This window comes from Pteronotus mesoamericanus, unplaced genomic scaffold, assembly GCF_021234165.1.
Source record: "Pteronotus mesoamericanus isolate MK-2021 breed Mesoamerican mustached bat unplaced genomic scaffold, CSHL_Meso_final scaffold_21, whole genome shotgun sequence".
Lineage (NCBI taxonomy): Eukaryota > Metazoa > Chordata > Mammalia > Chiroptera > Mormoopidae > Pteronotus > Pteronotus mesoamericanus.
The window spans coordinates 3612065-3639830 of NW_026555310.1; the positions used below are offsets into that span (position 1 = coordinate 3612065).

The following is a 27766-nucleotide window of genomic DNA, read 5'->3' on the forward strand; positions in this document are numbered from 1 at the left end:
TTAAAAGGGAGAGAAGCCCTGGCCGTGTGGCTTGGTTGGAGTGTCATTCTGTGAACCAAAAGGTCACCAGTTTAATTCCTGGTCAGGGCACATACCTGCTTGCGGGTTTGATTCCTGGTTGGGGCATGTACGGGAGGCAAATAATTGATGTTTCTCTCTCACATCAATGTTTTTCCCTCTCTCTTTCCTTCCCCTCCTCCTCTCTAAAATCAATAAATAAATATGGTGGGGGGTGTGTGCAAAAAAACCAGAATTATCTTCTGGAGGGCAGACCCCTTGCAGTACAGGCTTCCCCCGCTGTGAGTGCTCTAGGAACCCAGCCGTACCAGTGTGCCCGCTGGTGGTGTTGTGGGAGGCTGCATTCAGCTTCAGTGAATTTTTTTGAATATTCTTTCACCATGTTTGCCCATTTCATGAAGGGTGATTTATGAGCCCACCAGCTCACACGGTGCTAAGCGTTCAGCAGTTTTGAACCAACAATGTCAAGCTCTCCTGGTTCCACGTCCCCGCCCCATTCACCCAATCTTGCCCTGAGCGAACTTGTTTCCTCAGATGATGTGGAAGAAGTGAAACAAAAAACGGCACAGAAGCACTAAAAGGCATCCAAATTGATGAGTTCTCACACTGTTTTGAGCGGTGGGAAAAGCGTCCCGATAGGTGCATTGCGTCAAATGGAGGTGACCGAAACTTAAACGTGTAAGGATAAATACACAATTATGTATAAATAAATTCCAGTCTTTGGGGCCATCCCTCGTAATTTTTTAAAAATAAGTAAAAGAGAGAGAAGCTGGAGAAATGCAGAGGAGCCTGCATTGGGAAGGTACTCGTCTGGAGCTCGGGGAGCCGCCCCGTGACCCTGAGAGCAACACCGAGAACTGCAGAGACCCCCCGCCCCGAGGGCCCGCTGCTGACGTCACCAGCCCAGGAAGCACCTACCTGCAGACTGCCTGTTACTTAACTGCGCACTTCCTAGATGCCAGGGCCTATTCTAAGCACTTTTCCTGTATTGCTAAATGAAATCCTTAACAATCCGAGGCCAGTCCTCTGGGTGGACTCGCCCCCCACGTCAGAACGGGCTCCATTCCCTGCAGGAGTAGGCTTCCCACTACTTACGCAACGGAAGCGTGTCCCTCTGAGACAAACTGATATGATGGGTGTTTCTGTCGGGATGTTTAAAAAGTAGCCAAAAGACAGCAAAAGGCCTCAGAGCTAGTGAGTTCTGTGTCTACAGGCTGCAGGCCCAACGAGCACTGGCTCTCCTTCGCAGTCCCTCGGCCGTGTCAGGGCGCTTTCAGGTGGGGCCTTTCTAGACACTCCAGGAAGCCTGCTGACTGCACTCCCCCGCCCTGGCCATTTACCCATCACAGGTTCTCTGTGCTCTTCCTCCATTGCTTCCCTCTTTCCCAACCCGCCAAAAAAGGGATTTGGGAAGAAGAGAAATGGGGCACCTCCAACCCCCGCTTTCCAAGCCCAAAACGCAGAAGTGACAGCAAATACATTTTTTAAAGATTTTATTTATTTTTAGAGCGAGGGGAAGGGAGGGAAACATCATTGTGCCAGAGAAACATTGATTGGTTGTCTCTCGCACGCCCCCAACTGGGCACCGGACCTGCAACCCCAGCGTGTGCCCTGACCAGAAATTGAACTGGTGACCGTTTGGTTTGTGGTGACACCCAACCCAACGGTTTGGATGACACCTAACCCAATAAGCCACACCAGTCAGGGCATGGAGTAACAGCAAATTTTAAAAATTCGAATTTCAAAGCAGTGGAGTCCTTAAATATTAGCAATTCCTGTCATCAGCCTGGTTGCGTCTCCAAAATGGGCTTTCTTTTCATGCTGTCCTGTTCCCTGCACCCAAACATAAGCCTATGGGGCCCCCATAGCTTCCTTCTATGGCTCTGCCCCAAGGACTGTCCAGTGTCAGCCCCGAGGAGCTGTGCGTGCCTCCCTCAAGGCGCACTCAGCAGGCACCACGGCATCTTCCCCTCGCCCATTCGTAACTCTTCTTCACAAGCTCTGAGGTCGGTCAGCATCGTCTCAGCCCCTTGGTTTGAGCTCAAAGAACACCACAGCTGTGAGCGGTTTACACAGACTTTATTTTTCACCCGTTGAGCACAGGAAAGTCTGGGTGGGCAGAGGTGTCACGACCACCTCCCCTGGCACACAGACGGGCCTGAGACTGGGCGGTGAGGGAGGGGTGTCCTATTCCTACCACAGGTTGCTATGGGGTTATCACGACAACACATTGTTCTTGGGTCTATTTACACCGTGGAGTGTGGGGAGGGTACATTTCTTACACTAAAAATATATACTTTGGAATCTCTAAAACAAAAATATTTCTATCTCTACATGAAACCTACTAGAAAGAAGAACATAGAAAACAAGGGCAATGTACCAGCACCTCAAGTTGTCCCCTCCCGTGGGAAGGCTGCTCTGCTCTCCACCACCCCCCTAGTTTGGGAGGGCAGCCATAGCTAACCGATCAGACAGACAAATGCAGGTAAACGAGAGGGAGGCTTATCACCTTGGAGGAGTGAATGTGGGAGAAAGGAATGGGGAGGAGGATTTTGGCCTCTTTTGCAAAAGGAGTAATTGCACATTCAGTTCGGTATTTCTGTTTCCAACATTATTGCACGTGTGAAAAACCTGCATGTTGGAGTCAGTTCCAAACCTGCTAAGAGAAGCCAAGCTGTGCTGTGTTCGGCTGGGCTCAGAAAAGTGCCGTGGGTGGGCTCTCTCTCTCTCAGGAAATATTAATGCCATCAGCTGGAGGGAAAGGTTCTGTGTTCTTCAGTGCTGAAAGTGGCTTAGGTTTAAGGAAAATGTCATCCCTTTTCATTTTACAAGGATTAGAAACCATTCCATTCCCTTGCAGAACAGAATCTCCTAAAAGAATTTTGCTTATGGATGCATCATTCCACTTCCTGGATTTTCCTACTGAAAAGATCCACACAACACTCCTTTCCTCTTTTCATGCTTCAAGCAGTGATGGATCCAGCTTCACACCTCTGTTGGTTATGAAAATTAGCCTTTCTGGTAAAGAAATGCTAACTGAGTCAACTGCCCATTCTCTAGAATTAATGTGAAAGACCAAGGGTGCCAAGAATCATAAAAAATAGATTTGGTAGAAAAATTGCTTCTATTTGGTCTCAGAAAAGATATCAATCTTTTTCTGTTTATACTGAAATATGGATGAGCCTGAGGGCTTGAGAATCCCTAGACCCTCATCCGAAATAAGAAAAATAACCATAATGTCCCCTTTGCAAGAAGTCCCAGAACTAGTTGACCTCCTCACCTCTCTCACCATCCTCAAAGCTGGTGGTATTTTTTAGAACTTCAGATCAAGAACGTCTATCCAAGAAGAATTTCAAAGACGGAGAAAAAGGCAGAAAGAAGAGGAAAAAGTACTTGAAAAAGCTGAGTTAGTAAAAGGGGTAGGTCTTGGATGATTTCTTTTTTGGCCACCTCGGGCCCATAGGAAGGGCTTCTACCTTATGAGGGGCCTGACAGCTACAACCAAAAGAAAGTCAAGAAGGCTGAGAACCTTTGATACAGGGCTCCTGAGTGTCTTGCCAGGATAAGACTAGGAAATGTGGTAAGTCCCAGGAAATTGCAGTAACAAACTAGCAAACACTGTTTAAAATCCTAGTGTTACCAGTAGACAGTCTGTCCAGAGCACTGGAAAGTCTCCCCTATTGGCCAAGATGGTGGTAGGGGGCAGGTCTTACACTGAGCACAGAGGAAGCTAGAAATATCAATTGATAGGGCCCAAATGCAAAAAGCTAGCAAGATAATTGGATAGAGAAAAAAACCTTCCCCTGCCCCATACCAGGCTCGGGGTGGGACAAGGGGAAGGCAGGCACATGTGCTATAGAAGTCAAAATGGTGCAGGGGAGATGCCAGAGCAAAGAATCCTGTCAGTCTAGCCTGGGGAAAGAAGGGATTGGTTGGGAGGTGGACCCATCTGAAGCGCATGAGAGTTCTAGAAGTTGATTGGTCATTTTGAGGAAGCACCTGGTCCATACCGTACCCAAGCCAATATAATCTCAGGGGAACAAAGGGGCTCTTGGGCTCATGACTGGACTCTCACTGTGCCCTGGCCTGCTCTCTCCGTGGGCCATGTGGCCTTGACTGCCACGTGGCCCATGGCCTCCAGGAGGGAGCCTCTCTCCCTCTTGCCCTCCTGGTGATGCACTAGTGCGTGCATTTGCGCAGCTCTCTCACCTGGAAGTACGCAGCGGTGCGGCCCTGGCAGGGCCATGTGGGCTCTGTACGCAAGATCCAGGAGGGGAGCCTAAAAATAAACAGCAGTGGGGAACAAGCTAAGCTACCTGGAAGGGGTCTAAGATCACTTAGGAGCTGCCTGCCGACTCCAAAGGAACGTGCTTTAAAATGGAGCAGGAACTCTGGGCACTGGCTTTTGTCTTGGTCTTGCTGAGGACAGCTGGACATTTTCCATGGCAGAAAGAGGAGATGGGCTTTGAGGTGGGAGTCTGCCATTCTCTCAGATCGCGAAGCACCTGAATAAAACCCCTTTTCTTTTGCACGAGCATCTGCCTTACTAGTTTGGCTTTTGTGGTGGCAGGCGACTGGACCTCCATTTTTTGTTCAGTTACACTAGCAGGAGGTGCTCTCTTGCAAGAGAAAAAATTTAGAGAAGTTGGTAAGGTAGCAGAGAGAACACATTGGATAGTGCTCCTTATGCTAGTTAAAAGGGAAGCCCGGGGACCGGGCCAGTCCTTCTCCTATGCTTCAGGAAAACGTGGAGACTCAGGACATGGACATTGAAATCAATGGAGAAGACGCAGGGAGAACTGCTGACTCCTAAGAGGAAAGTCTGGATTGCTGAGCAGGTAGAAAATAAAGAAGAACTGGGTGTTGTCTGTTCTGGGCGACCAGAAACCACAGATTCCTAGATCAGGGACCTCTTGAAAGTCACAGTGGTCAGAGCCTGAGATATCAACCGAGCCTGAGATGAAGAATAGACCATATTTTTATCAAACACTTGTGACTAACTTAAAAGCCAATGACATCTCAAACAAAGAGAAATAGCAAATGTTCACACTGCTTTTTGGAAATATATGGTTCACTACCCCTCTACCCTAAAGGCAAATTTATATGGATAAGGAGACAGGGAAAGGGGCTGTATGTGGTAAAGACCAGACCTCCTGATTATTCCATCATTAGAAGTCTGAAATCATATGTAACCACAAAGGGCTAGCCTGCATTTTATGAAATCAAACATATCTGGCAATTTCACAGCATGTTCACCTTCTGTCTAGGCCCTCCCTAACACGTCCTGGGCTAGGAAGTGACCCACCCTCTTAGCAATGACAATCCTTCCGTCTTTGAATCAAGACTGCACTCATCATTATTTTCTTAAATCCCTGGCCTCTATGTGACCAGTTCATAGGGGCATTAGCGCTCCAGCACTCAACTATTCCTGAAACTGGCCCTTGTCTTAAAAGAGGCAGACCACTCCTCTGGCCCAGGCAAAGCTGGGCTCGGAAGTCACCTAACGACCTGCCTTGCTTTCTACCCCTAAGTCAGTTTCTCCTTAATCGTTAGTTTAAACACCATTTTCTATAGACTAATCAGCCTATATTTGTCCTCGAACTATTCTATTACAGAAGTCTGAGAAGGGAACTCCTGGAAGGGGGAATGATGATATCATTTTGATGGCCCACAGCTTAGGTGCCCAGGCTGTTCAGCAGCAATGAAAGCTGACAGATAGACTTTCACTTGTCGACGAACACACACACATACGCGCGGGCACACCCACACGCTGCTGCAGCTCCGCCTGCACTCCAGGCTTCCCACCCCGGACACAGCCCAGCGTGGCTCTGCCACCGCGGGCACCAGCCACAGACCTGAGCAAGGAAGCAGCCAGGACTGAGATGGAGTGTTTGGTGGGAGCTGGGAAGCCAGGGAGAATAAGAATAGGGACTGATTCCCACCACTGAGATTTGGCAGAAATGAGTCTGGCTATTTTCTGAAGAAAATCTAATGGCCTAAAAATACTGGCATATCCCTTGAAAGCAGCTAACTAATGTCCCTAAGGCGCAATGACCTGGGGGGCGGGGTTGGCTTAGAGAGACTGGAAAGCGCACATGTGGTCCTGTAACTGCTCTGCATAGAGTTAAAACTAAGACAGGTTCCCGACCCTGAAAAAGCCTAGCAGACACAAGACGTCAGTGTATTAGGAGAGAGATTTTTCTGAGTGATATTGTCAGCTAGTTTTGTTGCATGAAGGGCTTTCCCCTCTTACATTCCTTACAGCCACGCGGAGGCTAGGGGAACAGGTGAAATGTCACCAGTCTCCCTACCCTGAGGAGGCAGGAGGAGACGGGAGGGGCAAGATGGCGGGAGAGCACAGGGTGTTCTCAGGAAACAAAGGTAAAAAAGAAGGCAAGCTCAAGGAAGCAGCCAGAGAGGAGCAGGGAAAGCTAGCAGGAAAGCTTTTCCCATTCACAAGTTGCCTTTTGATTTTTCTAGATTAGGTAGATAAATGGGTACAATGATAACATTTACCCTAAAATGACAAAATGTGAAGCTTTGGCTCACAAAGGTTTTAATGCCCATATAGTTCAAATAATTCCTATTCCTGTCTGTGCCACATGAAAGGAAGCTGAAGCTGTCCCTAAACCGGCCTTGTAAGGAGAAAATCAGAAAAACCAGAACCAATACCCATAACTCAAAGGGATGGCACTTAACGTTTGAAAGCAGCATGCCGTTCAGCCCACAGATCGTACAGATGCCTGTTTACAGCAGGCGTCTGCTCTGAGTGGGTGGTGTCCATCCTATACCAGTTGTTAAATATTTTGAAAATCATCAGTGTATTAAAATAATTATGGCTCTAAGAAATAGGGAAATACAAAAGAAATGCAGGATTCCTTCAATATCACAGGTCCTTAGAGTAAGCCTGCAATACACTAGTATGTTTTAAGAGTCTAAGGAAAGCAAAATTCAATAAAGCTATGTAGCCCCTTGATCAGCTATGAGAGGAGGGCACACTGAGAGGACGTCCCACTGTACAAAGACTTTCCAGGACGGAAAACTAGTATGATTGGATTCCCTGGGTGTTGACATGCTTACTGGTCACATTTTATGTGCAAAGGAAGGGAATATCTATACGTAACGGAGCCCAAACTACGGATATTCATTGCAAAAGAGAAAAGAAAAACTATAAATATAATTGTAAACTAAATACCAAAATTAATTTTACCACTTACAGTTCATTTCCCAATGCGACTTTTTATATCTGAAAGCCAGACATTTGTCAACCAACAGAAATTCATGATGTTGAAGAAACCACATGGCTGAAGGTGGCTTTGGTCCATTGAGTTGATGATGGTTCGCTACTAAGGCAGCTAAGGAGACATTACGTGAGCACTTGAATATCTCCAGGAATGGAATCAAATGTGTCCTCAAGAGACAGCAGCAAGACATGGATGTTTCCACAACACGGCCAATAAAAACACCTTATCTTCCTGTCTACTCACAAACAACTATCACCAAACCTTTCCCAAATATCTACAAAGCAGACACTATGACACATTTTCAGCGCAGGAAGTCCTGCCTAGTGTCTAAACTAATTCCTTTTATAATTCCAATTCCAGTTCAGTCTCTTACTCTATCCTCAATGACACCAAGAGAAGCTACTCATCCTCATTTATCATTATTGATTTTTCCCCGAGCCTTTTCCTGTCTCAGCTGAACAACTCCAGTGTCCCTCCTGGCCCTTTCGTCATCCAAGGTTCTTGCAGACCGCTGCTAGGGAACAATGAAGACGCACCCAGGTCAGAGTGTCCTCTGGCTGCAGCGATGGGCACTGCAGTGCCCAGGTTGCTGACGCTCCTGACAGCCCCTGAGTCTGACCAGCATCCCCCGGAGCAGGCAATCCGACCAAGGCCCAGGGCTGCCTGGGAGCCTACAGACACTATGGGACTGGAGAGCCTTCCCTTTTCTCTCTGCTCTGCTCCTACTCCCCTTCGCCATCCTTTAGGAAGAGGAACCTCATTGAAGGCATCCTCAGTGGTAGAATGGATCCACACGGCTTGGCAGGCCAGGAGAGAGTTTGAGAGAAAATGTCTGGAAAATGGGAAGCTGGGTCTCCAATGCTGGCAGTTCTGAAGAGAAAGACAAGGAAGACGAGAAGTACCAACAGGAGGTGGTCTTCTGCTTCCACGTTCCCATCTGGCTGCTGGTATGGGGATAGCTGGCTGCCCTCCAGCGCACACCGTGAATGACTGAATGCTTCGGCCTGGTTTTGACATGACCAAGGACAGGGCCAGACTTGGTCTTGCTCCTTCTCTCAGAGATTCACCATCTTCTCTGTAACCAGAACTTCCCTGAGGCACCTCATGGCCCAAATCTTCCATCCCAGCAAAGACTTTTAGTTGAAGATACTGAATAGAAGTGTTACAATTAGACAAAAAGGGAACACATGATTCATTCCTGCTTTTAACACAATACTTTGAAGATGTCACCACAATTTGGATCTGGCTATATTTTAAGTTCATTTACAAGTAGACTAGTTCTCAACTAAAAATAACTTTGTGCATTATATGTTTCGACAGCTGCCTGGATTTTCCTCTGAAGGAAACAAAATTCCATATTTCACTCACATTCAGCACAGATTTACTTTAACCCATTCGATGACGAAATAACCAGTTTCTCCTCAGAGCAGCTTTATGACTGAAGTGGCTAGTTTTATCCCCATTTTCCTGCTCAGTAAACTGAAAGCCAGATACAATGGCCTTCCAGATTATACATGGACGGAATAACTAAACGAGGTCTCCTCATTTCCAGCCTACTGTTTTTTTTTTTTTTTTTTTTTTTTTTAACCAGAGAAGTTGCCTTTAACAAAATCTAATATCTTCCCTTCAGTTATCTGCCTACTTTACCTAAATAGTGTTTGGACTAAATTATTCAATTTGGGTGCATAGCCTACCTCACTGCAGGCAAAGCTGCCTCAAGCTCTTCCATTTTCTTCATTAACCTGATTAAATTTGATCTAAGCTATTGACAAACAATACACAGGATTTAGTTTCCAAAATAAGAAAACAGTTGCAATTTAATATTTCAAAATCTGTACTCGGCAATAATTCTCATTATGGAATTGTGTCAATACTATCAACACTATATGAATATTTTAGTACTTTTCCAGTTTGTGTCGTCGCAGTAAACAGAGAAATGATCTGTAGATTTTGAAATGGGGACTAGAAAGAAGATTAAGGGAACTAATTAGATAAAACAAATTTACATCCTGACTTTGGACCTGCATTAATGGGCAGCTCAAAACAGCATATCTGTTTAAGTAGTTAGAAAACATTTTTATTTTCCTTAGGTTTACAGTTATTCTCATGAGATTAGTAGCAGTCCTGGAAAGGATATTTATTAGACAAGTTCAATTTTACAATTAAAATATCTTTCACTTCCAACATATTTTTAAAAGCCAGAAATAAATAAAAATCATTATAGTTTTTTTTACCTCTTTTCCTTTGTATTCCCAGAATTCATACTGAGAGCTTTCCAGACTGTGGTTTTAGGCATTTCATCGGATATATTGATCTCAGAGGGGTCACATCTGAAACGAATACTTAGGACAGTAAATGTCAGACATCCCAATAGAATCCATATCTCAGTCTGTAATGACCACCACCCAACAGAAGGTCTGAAGGAGCTCGGCTAACAGCTCTCGGGAAGGCTGGGAACCAGATGGTCGGAATGTGGAAAGTCAAGGTGACCCATAAGGAGCTGAGGGCTGGGCTGATGTGCCAGGTGGCGGCCATCGCTGCCCCCACAGTTCTGCACTCCTTCTGGAGGCCACTCTGGGAATGCGGATGACGGTGCTGAGATGCCAACAGTGGTAGCACCAGGAGCTCCCACTTGCTGAGCGCTCACCGTGTGCCAAGTATAGGGCTAAGCTTTCTTCCTTCACGGCCGAATGTTTTACATTGGTAGTTAACAAAGGACTTTTACAATGTATTATCTTAACTATCACAGATTCAGAGATTATTAACATCCTCATTTGAAGGTGCAGAAACCAAAACTCCGAGGGCTAAGTGACTTTCCAGGGTCAAACTTAGTTAAGTAGAGCATCAGGACCTTGAATCCAGTCCTTGGTTTCCTAGAACCCCAGAGTACTCTGAAGTGTTCTGCAAGCCAGGCTGTCTCCTTTTCAAAAGGCCAAGTGAGAAGGCAGCAAGCATCCTAGTAGAGGAGCAACACTGTTCCTACTTTGCTGCCAGAAATTCAAAGCCTATCGCTCCTTCTAGAACACCCTGCAGAAAGTTTATTAAGGTCCAAAGATTCTATTTCTTTTGGGGTCAGTTTAAAAGCCCAAAAGTCGAACTCATAGTAACAGCGTAGAATGGTGGTTAGCAGAGGCTGGGGGGTGGGGGAAAAGGGAAGATATTGATCAAAGGGTGCAAACTTTCAGTTACAAGATGAATAAATTCTGAAGACCTAGGAACAGCATGGTGACCATAGTTAATAATAAAGTATTGTATACTTGAGATTTGCTAAGAAAATGGATCTCTAGTGTTCTCACCACATACACACACACACACACACACACACACACACACACACACACACACACACACACACACACAACACCCCCCCCCCCCGGAATAGTAACTATAGGAGGTGATGGATATGTTATTAGTTTGATTATAGTAATCATTTCACAATATATACATACATCAAAATTTTTTAAATGTTCAAAGCAAAGACTTTCCTCACTTCCACCTCAGTATAAACCACAATCAATTCAATGATTCAGCAATAAATTATCCGGGATTTAGATGACCTCCCTGCCTCTTCTACCCTCTCTTGGCCTCTGAGCTTCTCTCAGCTCGTGTGTATCTCCTTCAGAGTGGAAAGAAAATGCCAGGAATGATACCACAAATGGGCCAGTTTAGCTTCAGTAGAGAAAGGGGCTGAAACCACTGGCAGAAGTAAGGAATTTTTATGATCCCAGTTCAGTTGCCCCTGGGCTCACGGGACTCGAGATGCCATGAGCAGAGCTGGAATGGGCTCTCCCTGCCCATCCCCAAAGGCTTGCCTAAGCTTGAGGGTTTCATGCCCACCAAGCTGAGAACTCTCTGAAAACAAGGACCACGATCCCCTTCATCTTTGGAACATAGCAGAGAAAGGCAGAAGCAGCCCCAGTTTGAGGAACACACAGACTAGGATTTGAATCTTAAACTCTCTACTTAGCAGCATTGTGACCTTGGGCAAATTTCCTAAAACCTTCCAAGCCTCAGTTTTCCTCACTGTACAAACGTGGATAATGAGACTTATATCAGAATGTTGTTGTAAAGATTAAATCAGAGCACAGAGTAGATCTCCTAGCATAGTCCTGGCACACAGAAGACGCTCAGTACACGGGCTCCCTCACTTCTGCTCTTGTGATTCCCAGCACTAATCCAGTGCCTTGCATGTGGCAGATGCTCAGTAAACCATGAAGGGAAAAGGGGTTTTCACATGTTGGCGCCGGGAGGCTGAGTGTTAGCTTTTTATACCGGTAGCTGCAATTGTGACCCCACCCCCACCCCCAACACACACAGAAAGCCAGACGTTTATAGAATAACCAAAAGAGTCAGTTCCTTGGTGTTGTGAGAATTTTACCTGAAACTGTTGTTCTTTCCAGGACTACTTAGTAACTTCCTGCTCTCTAAGGGGAACTTGTCTCCCCCCATTTCTAACATTTTCTCGGCCTCCTGGAAGAAAAGGAGACATTATTATATCACGGACCAAGGAAAACTCTAAGACAACAGTAGCCCATTTTTTCTATCACAACAATTTCTACCTAATTTTTTCACATTTTTAATAAAAAACTTTTTAAAATATTATATCCTTTTTTATAGTATTTTATATTATATATATTTTTAATTATATTCTTTCCTAGCTTTAATTCATCATAAAAAGAGAGAGGACTAAGTGTTCGTATCTATGGAATAGTATTTCTTGTAAATCCTGAATCCAGACCGAACTACCAACTTACTGGAAACACAGGGGACAGACAAAATGTTAAATGACACCAAGGGACACATTTAGTAAAATCAAAATGGCGGGAAACCCTGTAGGTCAAAGACCCAGTTTTTTCAACAAAAATTAAAAAAGATAGAAGGGAGCTCCTAAAGAGATTTAAGAAACATATCAAGCAATGGCAATATATGAATCCTCTTTGGATCCTGATTCAACCATATTATTAAAAACTAAAAATAAGGCAATTGGGGGAAATATGAACACTGAATGTTCTTTCTACTTTTGTATATATTTGAAATGTTTCATAATAAAATGTTTTCCTAGAAATAATTCCATTAATACAAAGGAAATAATTACAGAGAAAAATATTTACAAAGATGTTTAAATTAGTATAATAAAACCTAAATCATCTGTAAACTTTAATAAAGAATGCTTAGATTAATGAGATAATATTATAGATTATGCAGCCATTAAAAGAATAAATATGATTATTTATTTTATAGACATACAGAAACACAAAAGTGTCATGAAATCTAGTTGAGGAAAAAATCAGGACATACGTAGCCCACCACACAAACATATAATTATTATACTTATGTGAAAATTGTGTTAAGGATGTAAAGATAACATAAAGCGCCCTGACTGGTGTGGCTCAATGGGTTGGGTGCCATCCGGCAAACCAAAACGTCACTAGTTTGATTCCCAGTCAGGGCACATGCCTGGGTTGCAGGCCAGGTCCCTGGTTGGGGGTGTGCGAGAGGCAACCAATCAATGTTTCTCTCGCACATTGAGGTTTCTCTCTCTCTCTTTTTGCCTCCCTTCCCCTCTCTCTAAAAATAAATAAAAGTTTTTTCAAAAAAAGGGAGAGAACATAAAGAAATGGCCATATGTGTTGAATGCTGACATACAATTTTGGGGTGAAATCTTCATTTTTAAATGTGACTTAGGTTTAAAAATAATTCTATAAAGAATTTTCTTAGAAATAAGTACAATATAGAAAGCAGTGCAATATGATATTTACTAACCACCTTATACTCAACATCCAAAAGACATCTCTTGATTCTCCTCTCAAACTTGTTATTAGGTCTTCCCCATATTAATAAGTAGCACAACCATCCATCTAATTGCTCACTCCCAAATCTAAGAATTGTCCTTGATTTCTCTCTCACCCATCCTCACTATAATTAACAAAACCCTTTGGCTCTATCTTCAAAATAAGTCCCAAATCCAGCCATTTCACCAACTCTCCCTTGGCCTAAGCCACCATCACCTCTTGCCTGAACTACTGCCATGGATTTCTAACTAGTCTCTGGCTACCTCTTTCCCCCTCCCAGCCTCATGGGCTGTATGTTCTTGCAGTATACCCAGCTCATCCTGCCACAAGACCTTTGCATGTGCTGTTCCCCTGGCCTGGAATGTTCCTACTCCTAGATGTTATCGTGATGTCCCCTTCGCTTCAGGTTTCTGCTGGGATGGATGTCTCCTTAGAGGACCCATAGCTAATCACTCTGAATAAGGTCACTTCTTAAACCCTTTTTTTCTTCTTAAAAGACATCACCATCCAAAATTTTATGTAAGTAAATGAATATGTGTATTTATATCTATATATACACATATATATGTATACATATATATATAATTAAAAAATTTTGTTAATAGAGTTTTTGGATGCCTGAAAACTTTACATTTTATGTAGTGAATTCTGTGAGTCCTCTCTTTAAACTTTCTTCCATTGTTTTTGTGCTTATAATTGGTGAAGCTTATTTAGTAATACAAAATAGACCAATGGAATAGAATCAGGAGCCAGAAATAAATCAATGCATATACAGTCAACTAGTACTTGACAAGGGATCCAAGAATACTCAATGGAGAAAAGATAATCTCTTTAATAAATGTCATTGGGGAAACTGGATATTCACATGCAAAAGAAGGAAACTGGACCTCTGTCTTACACCATTCACAAAAGTTAACTCAAAATGGATTTAAGACTTAAATGCAAAACCTAGAAGAAAATACAAAAAGGCTCTTTGACATTGTTCTTGACAAAGATGTGGATATGACCCCAAAAGTACAAGCAACAAAAACGAAAATAAACAAGTAGAACTACATCAAACATAAAGCTTCTGCACAGCAAAATAAATAATAAACAAAATGAAAAGGCAATCTACAGAATGGGAGAAAATATTTCCAAACTATATGTCTGATAAGGAGTTAATATAAAAATATATAAAGAACACATATAATTCAATAGCAAACAAAAACAAAGACACACCAAATAATCCAATTTAAACAACAGGCAAAATACCTGATAGACATTTTTCCAAAGAAGATATACAAAGACCACCAGGTGTATGAAAAAGTGGCTCAACATCCCAAATCATCAGGGAAAGAGATCAATACCACAATAAAGCATCATCTCACACCTGTTAGAAGGGCTCGTATCAAAAAGAGAAGAGATAACAAGTGCTGGCAAGGATGTGATAAAAGGGGAACCCTTGTACACCTTGATGGGAAGGTGAATTGGTACAGCTACTATAGAAAACAGTATAGAGGTTCCTCAGAAAATTGAAAATAGAACTAGCATATGATCTAGCAATTCCACTTCTGAACATATAGCCAAAGGAAATGAAATCACTATCTCAAAGAGCTATCTGTACCCCCATGTTCATTGCAGCATTATTTACAATAGCCAAGACATGGAAACAACCTAAGTGTCCATCAACAGTTGAATGGATAAAGTTATTACACACACACACACACACACACACACACACACACACACACACGATGGAATATTATCCAGCCATATAAAGGGAAATCCTGCCATTTGCAACATGAATGAACCTGGAGGACTAAGTGAAATAAATCAGACAGAGAAAGACTAACACTGTATAATCTCACTTATGTGTAGAATCCAAAAAAACTGAAGTCATATAAAAAACAGATTGGTGGTTACCAGGGGTGGGGATGGGATGGAGGAAATGGGTAAAGGGAGTCAAAGGGTATAAAATTTCAGTTATAAGATGAATAAATTATGGGGATATAATGTACAGCATGGTGACTATACTGTATTATATATTTGAAAATTGCTAAGAGAGTAGATTTTAAAGTTCATACCACAGAAAATGACTGTGAGGTGATAGATGTGTTAAGTAACCCTATTGCAGTAATCATTTTGTAATGCATATATCAAATGATTAGGTACTACACCTTAAAACTTATCCAATGCTCTATGTCAATTTTATCTCAATAAAACTGGAAAAAATAACACAAGATTTTTAAAATCGTAAAGTTTAGAAAACAATGCCTTTTAAAATGCATTGCAAAGGAGACTATTTCAGGCACTAACTGTACTTGGAAACACTTTCTGGCTCATTCAGTTCTTGGTTTGGTATTTTCTTTTTGCTACACATCCATTCTTTGCATGTATAGGCAACTGATAGAGGGTTCATTGTGTGGCTGGCAGATGCCAAGTGCCAAGGGAGATGAGGAAGGACAGAAAGTCCTATGCATGTTATCTTTGTGTGGTGCCAACCACAACATCATCTGCAATTTGGTACATAACAAATACTTTCAGAAAATAATAGGTTTTATATACTTGTCAAACTAGACCTTTTGGGAGAACATGAACCAGGAGATTGGATAATAAGAGCAGATTTTATGTTCATATTCCAAGTGTGAACCTGGTGAGTAGACTGTAGACAAACAGAAAACAACAACTGGTTATCAAATCCAGAAATGAAGGACAGATAGGGACGAGAATCTTTAATCCTTTCTCAGCTGAGAACACATTTGGAGGAATCGTCCCAGCTCCTAAATATAACCCTTGGGATTCCAGACATGCTGACTTTTCCTGCGGCCTTTCCTACGTTCTGTAATTTGAGGCTGCCCCAAAGTGCACAGCTGGTGCAAGAACTATGACCTCTTCCTCCTTGGCCTTCTTTTTGGCATCATCCAGCTTCTTCTTTTTGCTTTCAGGCATGAGATCATCTAACCAGCTCAGCTCTCGCTTAGAGAAACAAAGATCCATGACTTTTCTGACAAAGACCAAGGCCAAAACCTGAAAAAAAAAACCCAACAAAGTGAATTAAAGGGCCTCATTTACTGACTTAAAAGTACAATCATATTTTCACAGCAGACTAAGACATTTCATGCAAAATCAAACTGATAATAATCATTACAGTTGCTTTTGGTTGACCGCCCTCTTTGTACCAGATACTAAGGTGTTTTATATACAATATTTTACCTAATTTTCATAACAACCCCACCACTTAGAGAGTAACTAATTTAATTCCTTCATTAAAAAGAGAAACTCTTCATTTGCAGATGGCCCTAAGCGCTCCCCTTCCCTGGCCTGGGGCCAGCAGGAAGGGCAACAGGGAGGCACGGGGAGGTGGGGGGCTGGGGGTGTGCCTCCGCAGGAACTCAGAGATGGTGGGCCTGGGCCGGCCAGTCGTGCACAGCCCAAGCATGCCTCACCACGCAGGGAGGGGACCTGGAAGGACTATCCGGATTCCCACTGATCCTTTGCCTTTACAATTCCCCACAAAATCCTTGCTTTACGCCTCCATCATGGATCTGTCGTGGTTTTGTCTCTGTCTTCTGGCCTGTTCTGATAATCATTTTATAAATGGAAAACTGAGGCCCAAGGCGAGAGAATAACTTGCCTAAAATCTGACAGCTAATCACGTCAATATAAACAGCTCAAGATGCCTCACTTGCTGCTCCATTTCCCCCCAAAAGGGCCACTTTGGCCAAAGGAGAACAAATAACTCAGAATGACCTGCCTGGATTGATTGGTGTCCACCAGTTACCTCTGGTGACTGAACAAAGAATGAGGCAGATCGGGCTTATTAAATTCAATCACATTTCTTTTGAATTTCAGTTACTATTTTCCCATCAGTACAAAGCTGACAGCATCCCTTCCAGGAATTGTCAGGAATTTGCCATTTTTCAACCAAACACTCAACCCCTGAACATAACACTCAGATGCAGAACCCTACAGAGATAGTCTGGCAAAACTGAGAAACCCATCAGGAGAGTATATATCTAGGAGACTAGGGGAAAAGAACCCCAACTCCGGTTTCCTCAGCCTTGAATATTCTCCCCATAAGACAGAGTTCAAAAGTACCCAAACAAGCCCCCAGCATTACACAAACTGCCTTTTCTCTCTAGAGGCCCACCCTTTGGGGAACTTGCGAACAGCCCACTGAGTTTTTAGCTGCCTCATGACACAGAGTGAGGCAGGGAGAGGAAGGCATCAAGAGGAGGCAATGGAACAGTCAGGTGGCAAGAATTTCATCACCCACTCCAGATTTAGAAGACAGCTTGTCACCTGTTGCACCACACACAGTTCAGCTTCCCTAGTCTCCTTTCCAAAGCCCTTGATTCAGTTAGAAAGAAGGTAAGAATGCCCCAGTCATTTAGTGCTAGAGCAACCTTTTTCTCTCTCCTTGTAGCTCAAAACAGTGCATTTCTACCACTTTAGGCCCTCTGATTGCAATAAATTCTAAATAGGAACTCTATTGCTTTGAAGTAATATGCATATTACTGCAACATGAAGAATCCTTTCCTCATCAGATTAACAAAAAAAGTCAGGGGTGGGCAGCGAGGGAGGAAGGAGGAACAGGCAGACTGGTAGCCTTGAAAATAAACATGGCAAGCTGTTACACACACGTATCCACGCCTCAAGGTCTCCCAAATAATGCTGCTCCTACAAAGACCAATCAAAAAACAAAACTTCCTCATCAATTAGGGATCAATATCCAGATGTTATAAAGAACTCCTAAAACTCAACAACAGAAACACCAAACCCAAACTAAGAATGGGCAAAGAACTTGAATAGACATTTCTCCAAAGATATATAAATAGCTAATAGCCAATAAGCACATGAACAGATGCTCAACATCACTAGTCCATAGGGAAATGCAAATTAAAGCCACAATGAGATACCACTTCAGACCCATTAGGAAAATGGAATCCTATGCACTGCTCATAGAAATGTAAAAATGTAAAATGGTGCGACCACCATGAAAACCAGTATGACAGGTCCTCAAAAAATTAAAAATGCAAGTATCATATGACCCAGAACTCTCACTTCTTAGTATTTACCCAAAAGAACTGAAAGCAGAGACACAAACAGGCATTTGTTTCCTGTTGCCATTATTCACAGAGTCAAAGCATTAGTCTCAATAGCCAAAAGGTGTAAGCAATTCAAGCACCTATCAACAAATGAATAAACAAACTGTGGCTTATAAAAATAATGGAATATTAGTCATCATTTGAAAAGGAAGGAAATTCTGACACACCTTATTACATGGGTAAACCCTGAAGATATTATGCTAAGTGAAATAAGCAAATCACAAAAGGAAAAATACTATAAGATTCCACTCATATGAGGTACCTAGAGTAGTCAAATTCAGAGACAGAAAGTAGAATAGTGGTTTCCAAGGGCTGGTAGGAGGAAGGAATGGGAAGTTATTGTTTAACAGGTACAGAGTTTCAGTTTTGCAAGGTGAAAAAAGTTCTGGAGGTGCATGGTGGCAATGTGTATGTACTTAATGCCACTGAACTATACACTTAAAAATGGTTAAGATGGTAAATTTTATGTTATGTATATTTTATCACAATTTAAAAAATAATAATTTTTTAAAACTCACCATCATTGGAAAGACAATGGCAGCGGGAGACGCCTTGATGACCCAGAGCAGGACCAGGCAGGTCAGCTGGATGAGGGTGAAAAGGTGGACTTTGCGCAGCGGCACGTGCCGCAAGTAAATGAAATCTGGCTGGTGCTTTGCGGGCATCCCAAAGAGCTTCAGACGATCGAAGAACTGAAAGAAGGGGGCTGGCACTTATTTTCAGGAAGTTTCCCTGGGTCAGAAACTTGTTAAGCCCATTCATGTCTCTTACAGCACCCGCTCTGAAAGGTAGGCAATACCATTTCCACTGGACAGAAATGGAAACTGAGTCTCAGAGAGAACAGGTAATTTGGCCAAGGTTGATAAGAGACAAGAATCACATTTAAAATTCATCTTTTTAAATTCTAGGTTCAAATTCTTTTTCCTATCCTACACTGTGGTTCCTGAGAGAACTTTCTTAGGAATTGTTGAAAATAAGGCAATTGTATCTTTCTACTATCAAAACCAAATCTCCTCCTGGTTATGAAAGGAGTTTGGAGCTTCTTATTATTATTTATAGTAAAAACATAACATGAAATCTCATAACATTCCAGATACAGAAAATATGACCTTCCTTATATAAAATGAAAAACAGGCCTAGAGAAATTAAATAACCTGTCCAGAATCACATTACAACTTGGTATATAAGAATGACCACTGGATATTCCATAAAAACAAAGAGGAACCAGCCACCAATAGTAGAAGCAGCTAAGTCATTCTATCTTTGGGATACCCAAGTAATCAGTGACAAGCTCCTGAGTTTCTCCGTTCAAAGGACTCAGAGGAATGAGTTGGCAGATGGGAAATGGCAGAGAGTGCCAGGAAGTACCCTGTGGCTTGGCTGGGGCAGCTGCCACCACTCCCCGATCTCCTCTCCACCAGTGCACCCCCAGCTAAGGTCCCTCCCTCACATTGAGCCTGGCTCTAAAACTAGTACTGTCCATGTGCGGAAGCCAGTTTGGTTCTTGACCAACCTTTCATATCTAAGTTTACTAGCATCTGACAAAGCACCTAGTGTTCAATGTGTCTAATTAAATTGTTGAAAAATAAGAAATGACTGGAACCATGACATCAAGCCAGGCCACCCTGTAAGCCCCTGTACCCGCATGCCAACACAACTGTATCTTGCCCAGTGTCCAAAGAAATATCTAAAATAGCTTACCCAGCAAGATTAGGCAAAGGTTTCTCAAGAACTAGTTTCTGCTAGAACTGTCCTACCCGGGTCAGGACAAATGAGCTCACAGCGAGAAGACACTGCCCTGGCCGAGCCATACAATACCTGAATCCCCTGCAGTGAAGAGACGCCCATGTAGAGGAAGACTCCATAGAGCACCGGCATTGGGATGAACTGAAGACAAAGAGTAGAAAGACCAGATATTACACTTGGTATCAGCACACTCAAGAATATAACAACTTCTAAATTTTCGAGAAGAAAGTCACAGGTCCTGACTGCTGCAGCTCAGTGGGTTGAGCTTCGCCCCGCAAAGCAGAGGAAAGCAGTTTGATTCCTGGTCAGGGCTCATGCCTGAGTTGCAGGCCAGGTCCCCAGTTGGGGGCATGCGAGAGGCAATCGATGTATCTCTCGCACATTGATGTAACTCTCTCTTTCTCCCTTTCTTCTTCTCTCTCTAAAAATAAGTATATAAAATCTTTTGAAAAATAAAAAAAAGGAAGTCACAAAAATCACAGCATAAACATTGTATTAGTTTCTGCTGTCTTTTCATGATTTAGAAGTAGAAGCGAAACAGGCTATGATAAAAATCATTTTGTTCTAAAGTGAAATGATTACATCTAAGTGTAATCTGGTCCTGGTTAAATCATAGGCCTCATGTTTTACCCATGTCAGACACACACTCCTATTTTTTTAACTAGCGAGAGAGGAAAAGTGTATTTTTTTCATCTTTTAAATTTTATTTTTCAATTATAGCAGACATTCAATATTATTTTACATTAGTTTCAGGTGTACAGCAGAGTGGTTAGATAATTATATAATTTATGATGTGATCCCTCAATAGTTCTAATGCCCACCTGGCACCATACATAGTTACTACAGTATTATTGACTGTATTCCCTACGCTGTACTTCACATCCCTGTGACTATTCTGTAACTACCATTTAGTACTTCTTAATCCCTTTAACTTTCTCTCCCAGCCCCTCAACCCCTCTCCCATCTGGCAACCCTCAGTTTGTTCTCTATATCTATGAGTCTATTTCTGTTTTGTTTGCTTGTTTATTTTGTTCTTTAGGTTCTACATATAAGTGAAATCATATTGCATTAGTCTTTCCCTGTCTGACTTATTTTTGCTTAGCATAACACCCTTTAGGTCCATCCATGTTGTTGCAAATAGTAAGATTTCATTCGCCTTTATGGCTGAGTAATAGTCCATTGTATATTATGTACCACCACTTTTTTATCCACTCACCTAATGATGGACACTTGGGTTATTTTCTAAAGTTCTCTTTCTAATAGTTCACTACTGGACACACATGCCCTTCTTTTTCAAAACTGATACTTCTTATTTTTTTATTACAGTTTGCATTCAACACTTTGTATTAGTCTCAGGTGTACAGCACAGCAGATAGACATGCACATGTGTTACATTCATAAGTGTTCCCTCTGATAATCCAAGTGCCCACCTGGCACCACAGATAGTTATTACAATACTGTTAACTACGTTCCCTATGCTTTATCTTACATCCTCATGACTATTTTGTAACTACCAATTAGTACTCCTCGATCCCAACACCTATTTTTACCCTGTCTCCCAAAACCCCTCCCCCTGGCCCCTGTGAGTTTATTGATTTACATATAAGTCTGTTTCTATTCTGTTTGTTTATTTATCTTGTTCTTTAGCATCTACATATAAGTGATATCATATGTTATTTGTCTTTGGCTTATTTCGCTTGGCATAATATTCTCTAAGTCTATCCATGCTGTTGCAAATGGGAAGATTTCATTAATTTTTTGTGGCTGAGTAATAGTCCATTGTGTATAGGTACCGCAGCTGCTTTATCCACTTGTCTATCAATGGGCACTTAAGTTGCTTCTATATCTTGGCTATTGTAAATAATGCTGCAATGAATATGGGGGTGCATGTATTCTTTCAAATTAGGGTTTTGGGTTTCTTCAGATATATACCCGTAAGTGGAATCACTGGATCATAAGGCAGTTCCATTTTTAATTTGTTGAGGACCTTCCACACTGCTTTCCACAGTGGCTGCACCAGTCTGCATTGCCACCAACAGTACACCAGGGTCCCCTTTTCTCCACATGCTCCCTAGCACCTGTTTGTTGATTTAATTATGATAGCTTTTCTGATAGGTGTAAGGGGGTATTTCATTGTGGTTTTGATTACATTTCTCTGATGATTAGTGACGCTGAGCATTTTTTAATATGTCTATTGGCCATGTGTATGTCCTCTTTGGAGAGGTTTCTATTCGGATCTTATGCCCACTTTTTTTTTTTAAAGATTTTATTTATTTATTTTTGGAGAAAAGAAGGGAGGAAGAGAAACATCAATATGTGGTTGACTCTTGCATGCCCCATACTGGGGACCTGGCCTGCAACCCAGGCATGTGCCCTAAACTAGGAATCGAACCTGCGACACTTTGGTTTGCAGTCCAGCACTCAATCCACTGAGCCACACCAGCCAGGGCCTACTTTTTCATAAGGTTAAAATGGGCATCTTTTAAACTTCTTGTAATCAAACAATCATCTCCTCAAGAATTTGATGTATTTTAGCATGGACTTTAAAAGTTTCCTTTTTTGCTACCAAGACTTGAGGACAAGAGTGGAGAGGTATGGTACCTTGTCATGATTTAGGGAGAAATATCAACATTATTATATTGCACTTAAGTATACATACACACCTATCCCATCACATTTATTAATCCAGATAATGTTCAGCCCATCTCTATGAGTTAGGGAAATGAGAAATATAGAACCAAGACAAGGGAAGTCTTATAGCTGAAGACTAAACTTGCCCTAGCCAGGTAGCTCAGTTGGTTAAGCGCCATCATGATATACCAAGGCTGCAGGTTTGACCCCCAGTTCGGGCACATACAAGGATCAACCAATGAATGCATAAATAAGTGACCAACAATTCATTCTCTATCTCTCTCTCTTCTTCTCTCTCTTTCTCTCTCTCTTCTCAAAAATCGATAAATAAACAAATTTTTTAAAACTACTAAAGTCAACTTGCTTTTATTCTGGAGATAAAGAACATTCCCAATCATAATTCCTCTCAGAACTGGAAAAGCCCCCATCGGATTTTATGTTGTGCCAGCTCTAGATGAGTAGACATCTCAATTTGGTGCTAACTTTGTTTGTAGAACTATTGAAAGGTTTTCTAAAAGAACCCTTCTGAGGCCGTCATGGGAAGGCCAGGCCATGCCCATCGCCACAACCTTGTGGTTACACTCCTGGAGGAGCAGCAATCTTTGGGCTCTCGCAGAAGGCACCGAGGCCAGATGAGGAAGAGGGGGAAGGGCTGGGGACAGGGAGTGGAAGTGGGTAAGGGGAATGAGGAGAGGTGGCAAGATTGAGTGGGAAGTAAGGGGTCAGGAATACAGTGCAGAATCCTTTTCCATCCCTCTCAACTCTCACCCTTAAGTAGCACTTGCAGTGCGGGCCGGGGTGCTCAAAGGTTCACCGCAGGCGGGGAATGGAGGCAAGGCAGGTAGGCGTTCCAGGCGGCGGAGGCTTGGGGGCACAGCCGTAAGGCTTTCCTTTCTGCCCAGTTTTCCCAGACGCAGGCCCTCCACCCACACATGGAATGTTTTTTTCTCATGTTTATCTTCCATCTTTCCAAATATCCCCTTTTAACCCCACATCTCATAACAGCCACTGTCCCCTTTTCTACTCCACTTCACAGAAAAATCTCTTGAAAGAGGTGCCTGCTCACACTCTTAACTTCCTCACCTGCTATTTACTCTTCGGTCCCCTGTAATTCAGCTTCTGCCCTATTTTTCTACTGTATCTGCTCTTGTCCAGGCACATTAGGCCTCCCTGTGGCCAAATCCAATGGCCTTTGTTTAGTCTTCATCTCTCTAGACAGTTTCTGCCTAATCCCTCCACTTGAAATAAGCCCCTCGCGTGGCTTCCCTGACACCACACCCTTCTGGTTTCCCTCCCACCCCTGGCCGCTCCTTCAGAGTCTCTGTTGCTCCCCTATCCATCTTCTAAATATGGAGCTCCTCAGATTCTGTTCTGTCTCCTGAGTGATCTAATCAACTCACTTAGCTTTCAATACCATCTATGTGCTATTGACTCCCACATTTACATTTTTAGTCCATAACCCTCCTCTAGCCTCTTCACTGAGATGCCTCCTGAATATCTTACCCAAAATCTGACCACAGCCTCACCCCTCACAAAATCACTTCTCCTTCACTCAGTCTTCTCCATCTTAGATGTCACTGTCAATGTTGTATGAAAGGAGAGAAGGTTAGACTCCTCTTGACAAGGATGGAAGAGGCTCTGGGGTCTAACAACACACATATGGTTAAGGCATTGCCACCTCCTTAGGGGCCATCACTCACCACGCAGGTGGCCAAGTTAGAAACCTAGCAGGCATGTCAACTTTTCCATCTTCCTCACCCCATTCTATATCTGCCAAGACCTTTGGATCTGCCTTCAAAATATACAGACAACATGGCTCTTACCCATCTCTACCACCAACTCCCTCAGCCAAGCCACTGTCGTTTCTTACCTGCAATAGCCTCATTGGTCTCTCTGCTTCTATTTTTAACCCAATCCTAAAACTTAGTCTTCTAGTCATCAGCCAGAGCGAGCTTTTTGAAATATAAAATGGATCGTGCCCCTGTCCTGTTAAAAAGCCCTTCAAAAGTTACCTTTACTGTTTGTCAGCAAGGCCCTGCAGGATCCGCCCCCGCTCACTCTGCCATCTCATCTCACTGTGCTCTTGTCTTTACTCAACATCCCTGAGTCTCATGGCCCTGACATTTCCTAGAACATATATAACTCCTCCCCGCCTCAGGGCCTCACCAGACTGCTTTCCCCCTTCCCCCACGCCATGCCCCACTCCTCATGGCATGGCTGGCTCCACCTAATCTCAAACACCATCTCCTTAGCAAGGCCTCCTCTATCCACACTACGACAGTGCCCCTTTAATTCTCTACAGCATCATGGACCACTATATACTTCCTTTTCTCAGTTATATTCTCTGATTATTATGCTTGTTTTCTTAATTAACTTTTCAATACATCTTATCTATCTTGCTCCACTTGAATAAACTCTTTCTTATTTTCAAATCAGGCACTCAATATATTACCTAATGAGTGAGCGGATGATTGATTACCTTTAATATAGCCGTCATGAAGACTGAGCAGCCCATCAGCACAAAAATCATAAGGCCTGTCACTCTCTGTTCTCGGATACCCAAGAACTTGGGCTGTTCTCCAGGAGCGGAGCACTCGGATTCCAGTTTGAGGCTGTTCACGTGTGTGATGGACAGGACAGTCGCAGCTACAAACCAGGGCAGACCCATGATGGAGCAGACACCCAGCATGATGGCCACCATTAGCAGATCCAGGTGGTAACCACAGCCTTTCTGCGGGGAAACACAGCATTCGTCACCATCAGTAGGGCATAGAACAGTGAGCTCAGAGCATGCCAGCCCCTCCTGGTCCAGAGGGAACAGAGAAGGAAAAGGGAAACCTTAGCCTGGCCAAACCATGGCAATATCCATTCTTTATTCAGGTGCCCCCAGATCTCACTGAGTCTCCCACATTCAAAGAGTCATCCTTTCTCGGCAGAGTAACCGGCAATCAAGCCACATCTTAACCATTCTAGATGGTGGACACTATAGGGGTTGACGATAAGTGTCTTTACTGAGTTCCTACAACACACTCCCAGATCCTTGCCAGATTTGTGTGTTCCTAAGTAAGGGAAGAACAGAGACGAAGGCATGAAGCTGCTCAATAATATATGCACTGGAACCAACCCTACCTCTGTAGGATGCTTGGGCTCAAGGTTTAGTCTGGAAGCCCAAGGAATGGACAGCAATGGGAAACTACCTGCCCCTAGGAAATGGTGGCCCAAGCCCTGCCCTGAACCTCAGGAAGATAAGCCTGACCCAGAGCATGTGGCTATATAAGGACTACTAGGAACTCTGCCTGCTACCTTCCCCACAAGTTTGAGTGGAGAGCAACGGAGCCCAAACTTCTTCTGTATCATACCGTCATGTTCCACTCTAGGGATTAGAAAACCCTAGAAATCTCTTATGAGCGCTTTCTATGGCTTCTTTCATCTAGGTTCTACATCTAGGGTCTCTTTTATCTAGGTTCCTGTTCTAAATGGGTTTATGGTAATTTTTTTTTTTTTTAATGTAACAGGATGCCATTAATCCTTCTAGGTCTGAATTTCTCGTTACCTTGAGCTTGTGTTCCTTTCTGTTAATGATGACAGCGGTGATCTGCTGGTCCATGAATATTAAGATAGTACAGAGGAGGGCCGGAATAATGGCAGCTATCACAGTCCACCAGGGATTGGGGCCAATGGGACTAATAATCCACCCTCGGTCATCCCTTGTCGGCTAAAGGAAAAAACAAGGTTTTATTTTTGTATTTTAAATTAACTATAATCACTGGGGCAAAACAGATCAAACGGAATCACAATATCCACAAATCTTTTTAGTCCTGAATGAAAATCCTTTAAAAAAAAAAAGACATAGAATACAGCAACTCTTTCTTTTTAGTGTAAGCTCTATTTATTTAAAAAACAGTTTTTTACATATTTCCCTTGCCCAGTTATCTTCACCTACATACATATATGCTTCCTTATCTTCCAATACACTCAAAGAATTCTAACTGAAGCCAGCCTACCCAAGTGTGCATCTCATTCCCTGACCTCAAGCTTACTTAAGAACTTCTAACTTTTGTTTTGCCACACTCTCGGGTCTTCAATTTTTCTTTTCTACCAAAGCCCTCCACTCAAACATAATTATTATATACTGTCTAATATTTAAAGAAAACCCCCGCCTGCTCCTCACACATGCTCCAGGAACTATCCTGTCACTATGCTCTGCTCTACAGCATTGCAGTGTACAGCAACTTGTTAGGAAATCTATGACCTTGCTCAGAGTCCATCCTCAATGATCAACTTTTTATGAACTATTCATTAATTTTTCACTTCCTTCCCCTACTCTCCAAATCCCTATGTATAGAGAAAGCAACTTTATCTCAACATTAGCTCAAATAAATATAATTAACAACAAAATTTGTTGTCCAATATCACTTAATAACTTCTAATGACAAACATAAATAACTTTGACTATCTTCCTCCAGAAGCCATATAAGGTATGTACACAGAACAAATAAAGGCAAAGTCGAGGCAGCTTCAAGGAATCTCATGGGCTTAGCTCGATTGGTTTAGGGCCCTCCTCCCACAGCTCTGAAACAGGCCTAGGCACTAGAGTCTTGAGAGAGGAACCTAAGACTGCGGAACCTGGGGACTTGTTGAGCCAGGGCCCTCCCAGTGCCCCTGTAAGACCACACTGTTCATAAATCTTGTTTGGGTGTTCGCGACATAGCCAAACTCTCCTAGATCCTCAACCTCTGCCTCCTCTTCCAAAGTACTCTGAGGAAAAAAAAAAATCCCCTTGTTTGGCAAATAGTGAGAGAGGATAAAAGACCCAGAATTGGCCCAAGCTCAACAAACAAAGCAAAAACTGTTGTATCCAAAGTATTTGGTTCCATATTGGACGTGACTCTAGGATTCAAAGACTCTTCAATAATGTCAGCAAATCCCAAAATCTGAATGGGTTAGGTTCTGAATGTTTGTAGAATCTTTGTCTCCTTAGTAAGTATGTTCCAAGTATAAGTAAATAGTGGGGCCAACATAAAAACCTATCAAACTCTGACTTACATTAAGCCATTGGTAATAGCACCAGCTTTCAGATTGAGTCTCGGTCACTGGAGCCATGTGGGGTAACAGGGAAGGGAAAAGGAAGAAAATTTCTTCTCTGCTTCCTGAAAGCAAGGCCTGCCAATGAACATCTTCTTCGACGTTCTCCCATTTCCCTTTCTCATCTTTCTCCCACCTCCCAGACACCTCCTTCCCAGAAATT

General features: G+C 42.8%; 1 protein-coding gene and 1 non-coding gene across 3 annotated transcripts in view; one reads left to right on the plus strand and one right to left on the minus strand.

Annotated features, from left to right (window-relative positions):
- Positions 1 to 6361: 6361 nt before the first annotated feature.
- Positions 6362 to 27766, minus strand: part of SLC4A8 (solute carrier family 4 member 8) — a 69459-nt gene continuing 48054 nt past the window's right edge. For both annotated transcript variants that reach the window (XM_054591088.1, XM_054591087.1), the window contains exons 18-25: positions 26072 to 26233; positions 24998 to 25249; positions 19960 to 20028; positions 18660 to 18833; positions 15923 to 16060; positions 11641 to 11732; positions 9497 to 9592; positions 6362 to 8411 (exon numbers count right to left, since the gene is read on the minus strand). In XM_054591088.1, coding sequence (XP_054447063.1) covers positions 8399 to 8411; positions 9497 to 9592; positions 11641 to 11732; positions 15923 to 16060; positions 18660 to 18833; positions 19960 to 20028; positions 24998 to 25249; positions 26072 to 26233 — 996 coding nt within the window. In that variant the 3' untranslated portion in view covers positions 6362 to 8398. The remainder of the gene's footprint in view (positions 8412 to 9496; positions 9593 to 11640; positions 11733 to 15922; positions 16061 to 18659; positions 18834 to 19959; positions 20029 to 24997; positions 25250 to 26071; positions 26234 to 27766) is intronic.
- On the plus strand, positions 24102 to 24229 carry LOC129085137 (U6atac minor spliceosomal RNA). The gene has a single exon (XR_008530644.1). It is a non-coding gene; the product is annotated as a U6atac minor spliceosomal RNA (small nuclear RNA).